Source organism: Stenella coeruleoalba, assembly GCF_951394435.1.
Source record: "Stenella coeruleoalba genome assembly, chromosome: 15".
In the NCBI taxonomy this organism is placed as follows: Eukaryota; Metazoa; Chordata; class Mammalia; order Artiodactyla; family Delphinidae; genus Stenella; species Stenella coeruleoalba.
The window spans coordinates 57,876,453-57,882,627 of NC_137161.1; the positions used below are offsets into that span (position 1 = coordinate 57,876,453).

Genomic DNA, 6,175 nt, shown 5'->3' on the forward strand with positions numbered 1-6,175 from the left:
GAGTCCAGCTCCCCAATTTCAAGTGTGGGCTTTTGTTCACTCTTCCGGCTCAAACTGTCCCATTTCCCAAACCTCAGCCCTCCCGTCACTCTAACACCAAGTCTTGTCACAGCCCCACATCAACCACAAATGGAAAACCATGCTCGTTTGCCAAAAAATAGGTGATTGTAAACATAGGGCAAGAAAAATACAACAAAGGCATTTGCTTGCCCAAAGACCTCCCTTTGTTAAAACGTTCCTGTTTAAGTACAAGTATCGAAGGGTTTTAAGTGGATTAATGTGTAGACGAATATTAGGCAAACATAGTCCAAGTGGTAGGTCGGAATGTCGAAGTCAAGACAGAGGCACATAGTGATGGAATTCAACCGCGCTTTCATCCATTCAACTGTCACCTCAGTCACTGCTGCATTTGCATCTCACTTCCACTTTTCTCCACCTCTGATGTCTCCCTGGGTTTTCCCAACTCATCTGCCCCTGACCACACCCTTGGATCTGCAGGCAGCTTTTCAACACTGTCCTGGACGCTCTTTATTTTCTTTTTACAGGATAATTCTCTCCTACCTCTGCCACCCATTCTTACAGCCTCAGTGGAGTTGAGGGGCTGCTGTGTGTGTGTGTGTGTGTGTGTTTGTGTGTGTGTGTGAGGTAGGGGCGACTGCTGTTTCTGGGGAAGAACAAACCAGGGCACCAAGCTCCCGGAGCCTATCTGCAAGCTTCCTTACCCCTTAGCATCCCACGCAAGCTGCCTACGTCCTCCACACAGCGGGAAGGGGCAGCCCTGGCCAGGTGGCCAGCCCGTCTTGTTAGCTATATCTGAGTAAACAAGGAGAAACCAGCAGAGCAGCCTGCCTGCAAGTGTTAAAGGCAAGTGCCCAGCTCAAGGGCCAGGCGGGAAGCCTGCTGCCTCCGGGCGAGCTGGGTGCCAAGGGCTCATCTATGGGTCCCAAGCCCGGTAAAACTCAAGCCTCCCTTTAATTATGGGGGAGCCTCCTGCCTTGTCATGATACCAGTTACATAATCTTCCAAGAACAAAAAGCTGATTCCTTTGAAGACTAAAAGGAACAGTGGCTCAAGGTGTCCACCAGCTCCCCTCTGGAGAGGCCCGGGCCCCTCACCTTGATACCCAACGCCACCCACTCTCTGCCATGTCCCAAAGTTCAGGACTCGCATGCGGAAGCCACAGGCTAAGAGGAGCCTCAGTGAGGCCAATTTCTTTTGCCAAGGCTCTCACCGCAAACAAGAACCACCAATGCTGTGCTAACTCATGAAAATCAATAGTGTGCATCTCAGTAACATCATACTGATAGACAGATCAGCCATGGTGGTAGCACTTACCTCGCTGAAACTGACAAATGCCACAGATCAGGACTTTTTTCTTTTCCTGGAGAGCTGGCTGTTAAAAGCTTGCCAGTACACCACTGATTGAAAGAACCACCTGGAGACGCGGGACCCCTGAAACCTGGGAGACCCAAAACAAACTCCAAGAAAAGGGAGAGTAAGCAGCTCTTACCGCATCTGGATGTCAATCCTCTGAGCTAGTTTTCTCAGCTGTTGTTGGCAACATTTTAGCAAATCTACTTCCTGCAATGAAAGATGTCAGAAAGAGTGAGGTCCCTTAGAAACTCACAGCCTCCTGCCTCCCAGGCCAGTGTTCCACCCCTCACCTCTCACTGCCCACCCTCCATCCCACGAGGTGAAATGTCAGGGTGGGGGTCCATTTCCTGCCTCGACCAGCATGATCCCCGGGCCAGGCACCTGAGGGTCGACTGTGGAAGCTGCACCTTCTCTGCCCTGCTGTCCTTTCTTTTTATATACTTCCAGAGTAAAAGAAAAGGCAGCACCTACTATGCACCTAGGGTTCATTCATAGACCCTTTATTTATCATAAAATATGATACATTCCTATTTTATCATTGAATTAAATAATACATATGAAGTGATACAGTGTGTGGCATATAACAGGTGCTCAATAAACACTGGCTGTCACTTTTGTTATTTATTGGTATTACTATTATGATGCCCATTTTGGAGAGGAAAAGACTGAGGGTCAAATGACCTCCTTTCTCACTGTTTCTAAATTGCAACCTAGGCCCCCACCCACACTTTCTGAGCCCTAATTTTGCATGGGGTGACACGTGTGTCTTCTGCTCCTGAAAGGCAGCTCAGAAACCTCTCTGACCAGCTGGCCTTCCCTCCTCCCTCAGGGGGCTGGCCAGACCCAGGGGGCATCTTACCCGGATAAGATTTTTCTCCACGTTGTCATGGACCAAGTCAATCCCGGTCCTTTTCTCTCGCTGGTACAGACACTCCAGGGCCACCTGTAGGAGGCGTAGGGAATCATGTATTCTCCCTGCAGCTGTAGGTAGACCGTGAGCAGAATTGACTCACATCTACCTTTGCCATGGTCTGTTTCATTCCTGGGAAACCTGGATGCTTCATGTGGTCCCATCACTGTGCGTTTGGATGGGCTTCTGCCTCCCCTTCTCCATCAATGAGGGCTGTGGGATGCTGAGATGGTAGATGGGTGCAAAATCGGTGCACATCTCAAGCTGGCCATGCTGGTTAAGTCAGCTTGACAAATGTAAAGCACTTAGAATACTGTCAATAAGAATTACCTGTGAATATATATGAACACCCTTTTTGGAGATCTCTAAATGGGGGAAGAGCTTTGGAAAGTGACATAGGCCAAGTGAGACCCAGGCAACCCTGCCACATGGACCTTATAACCATCATGGAGACACGAACAGAGCAGAACAGAAGCCAGGGGAGTGGCTGCTCGGTGGAGCTCCTGCAGCAGCAGACTGTCAAAGAATTGTGATGGGTCACTGGCCTGTCATGTCACGAAGAGCAGCGGCAGTGAGAAGGAGGCAGGGGAGCACGGCATCCGGTGTTGGGATGCAAATGTATCTGGGAACTCAGAAAGGAGGGCGAGCACTTGATGCCACAAGAATTTACTGCCCCCCTCTGTGTCACACTGGGGACACTGCAGTGAACTAAACAGTCCCTGCTCTTATGGAGTTCTAACAGAAGAGAGAGAACACACACAAATGAACATAGAAAGAAACTCAATCGTTTCTGACTGTGATAAGGGCTGTGATGAAAATAGGGAGCTGTGGGTGGGTGGGGAATAACAAGCAGGGTGGTCAGGGAGGACTTCTCTAAGGAGGTGGCAGACCGAGACCTGAATTATGAGAAGCAGCAGAAATGAATGGGAATAATGCACCAGGAAGAGGGAACAGCCAGTGCAAAGGCCCTGGGGTAGGAGGAGCAGTAGACAGGAAGCCATTGGGCTTGTGACAAGGAACTCAGATGTTAACTAGGATGCATTAGGAAGCCATTGAGGGGGTTTTAGCGGGGAGGTGCAGAGATCTAGTTTAATATTTAAAACCCTCCCTCTGGCTGCTGTCTGGAAAATGCGTTGGAGGGGCTAGAGGTCGGGAGGCCAGGAAGGAGGCCGTCACCATTGTCCATTGAGAGGCACCTGGAATGAGGTGGTAACCTTGGAGTTGGAGACAAGTGGATGGAAGTGAGATGCCTCTGGTCCCTGTGCCCCCTTGTGGCTGTCACAGGGGGCCACGTGATGGGGCAGAGCTGGGCTTTCCAGACAGGCTGGAGGAGTGAGGAGAGAGTCGGGGAGAAGGGAGGAGCACTAGATTTCAGATTCTGCTTTGGGTGTCTGAGCAGCAGCCATGCCCACTGTCCTTCCAGGGGGGAACATGGGGGCATAGGGAAACAGTAGGGACCCCCATCCCATAGTGGTCAGAACCTGTGCCTTGGCTCCAGGGGAAACATGGAGGTAGGGCCTCTCCTACAGAAGCCCCCACGCCAGACACAGAGCAGGCGCGGCTGCAGGAGGTTTGCAGGCAGGGGTTCTGCATTCGCACACGCTCCAGGGAGCAGCAGAACATCATCTCGTGTGGCCACAATGATCTCCCACAGCAAAGGCAGATAATCCCAGTTCCTCACCCAGTGTCCACTCCAGGACCCAGTGAAAAATGCTCACTTACCCAGACTCCTTTGCACCCAGGGAGCCCATGTGAGTTCTGGCAAATGGGCTAAAAATGGAATCACATAATGGACCTGCTGGAAAATTGATATTCCCTGATAAAAAGGGACAGACACAGTTGGCATTTTGCCCCTTCCCTACCCCATCCTCCTGCCTCGACTGAGAATTTCCAAATGCTCCTGGCAAGCGGGAGTTTGCAATATGAGATCTGAAACGTCCTTGAAAGTAGTAGGACAAAAGCTCCGTGTTAAGGATGGCCAAGCAGATAGGAGGCTGGGTCCCTTCTGGTATCACGTGGAGGGTGCAGCATCCTCCTCTCTTTTCCTCTGGAATTCTCATAACAGAAAATGAAATTCCTATTTGGCTGAGCTCCTGTACTCAGATAGCTGTTTACATGCAGCCTAAAGCTATCCTAACTGCTCCAGGATATGGCTGGAGACTGGGAAACCAAAGTGTGGAGGATGTCCACATTCAGGTATTTATTCAACAAATACTTCTTGAGTGTCTGCTGTGTGCCACACACTGTGCCAGGATGGGAAGACATTCAGAACATTGGGCTAGATGACAGGCAGTGAGCACAGACACTGCTCATTGAGGACCAGCATAGACATACTGGTCCCCCACAGCTGAACAGCAGTCCTTGGTGAAAAAGCAGACAAATCCCTGCCCTCATGGTGCCTATACACTAGTGTGTAGGGCAAAACAAGAAGGACATTGTACAGTATGTTAGCAGGTCTTAAGGGCTACAGAGAAAAATAGAGCAGTTATTTGAAACACATCTTCTAAAGACCATCACATACACTAACACACAGGCTTGTGATGTCTTTATGAAATCCCTGTGATTTTGATGTAACCCCAAGGAGAAAAGGAAATTCCATTCAGTCTGAGGAACCCTGATTGGACTGGGATTATTGTCAATTGACTAAGTTTTATATATATATATAATTTATATAATATATAATAAAATTATATATTATATAATTATATAATAAAATTATATAATTATATAAAATTATATAATATATAATAAACGTTATATATATTATATAATTTTAGCTTAAAGCTGATTATAGATGATGATGCAGCTCAAACTGAGCTGCACGGCGCCCATCACCTTGATCTTCACTCAAGGGGAGGGTGGGGGGCTGCATTGCAGGCGTGGTATCCCAGCGGCCGTCTGGCCCCCCCCCCCCGCACCCCACACTCACCTGCAGTGGACAGTTCAGTTCCTCGGCCGCGCACTCCAGCCGCCTCTTGACTTCATCCAGGCTGTGGTTCTCGTTCAGAAGCTTCTCCAGCTCATAGCTCAGCTCCGACTTCCAGAAGCCAATGTCCGACAGCCTCTGGCCCAGGTTCCGGCCGGTCCCCTCCTGCATCTGGCGCGTCAGCTGGTCCTTGTTCTGCATGAGCCGCATGGAGTCGCCCATCAGTTGGTTGGCCCACAGCCGAGAGGCCTCGGCCGTGTGTATCTGCAGCTGGTTGGACTGGTCCCAGTCATGGGGCCTGTAGCGACAGAAGAGCGCTGAGCGGACGGCCGGCAGGGTGGTGGGCGGCCGCAGGGCGCTGCGGCACGTGGCTCCCTCGTCCAGGCAGGTCTGGGTGTTGGAGACCTTGCAAAAGAGGCTGGGACTCCATGAGTTCAGGTAGCGGTACCCAGGCAGGTAATAGGGCTGGTAACACCCCTGGCTCACCGGGGCCGACGCAACCGGGGGCAGCGTGCTGATGCGACAGGCTTTCTTGGGGCCACAGTAACTGGCAGTCTGAGTGGTTCCAAGAAACTCCATCTTCCACCATCAGCTCCGCTAGGGCAAAACTGTGCCTAAGGGGGCCAAGGCACCACAGGAAGGGGAAGGAGCTTCTCTGAGGGATGGGCAGAACCTCTATGACTCGGCACTGTTGTCATAAAGCCTGGGGGGGTGGGGCCTTACTGGGACCCCTGCTCACTTGCCCCAGCTGAGGCCATAGCATCACAATCAAAACCCAGGCCAGTGCTTCCCTGGTGGCGCAGTGGTTGAGAGTCCGCCTGCCGATGCAGGGGACACGGGTTCGTGTCCCGGTCCGGGAGAATCCCACATGCTGGGCCCATGAGCCATGGCCGCTGAGCTTGCGCGTCCGGAGCCTGTACTCCGCGGCGGGAGGGGCCGCGGCAGTGAGAGGCCCGTGTACCGCA

At 51.4% G+C, this 6,175-nt stretch overlaps 1 protein-coding gene across 1 annotated transcript in view; it reads right to left on the reverse strand.

Annotated features, from left to right (window-relative positions):
- The window catches only part of TEKT5 (tektin 5), a gene marked incomplete at its 5' end in the record, with an annotated part of 38,672 nt that extends 32,883 nt beyond the window's left edge, over positions 1-5,789 (reverse strand). The window contains 3 exons of the mRNA XM_079945768.1: positions 1,511-1,581; positions 2,234-2,317; positions 5,214-5,789. Coding sequence (XP_079801894.1) covers positions 1,511-1,581; positions 2,234-2,317; positions 5,214-5,789 — 731 coding nt within the window. The remainder of the gene's footprint in view (positions 1-1,510; positions 1,582-2,233; positions 2,318-5,213) is intronic.
- Positions 5,790-6,175: the final 386 nt, after the last annotated feature.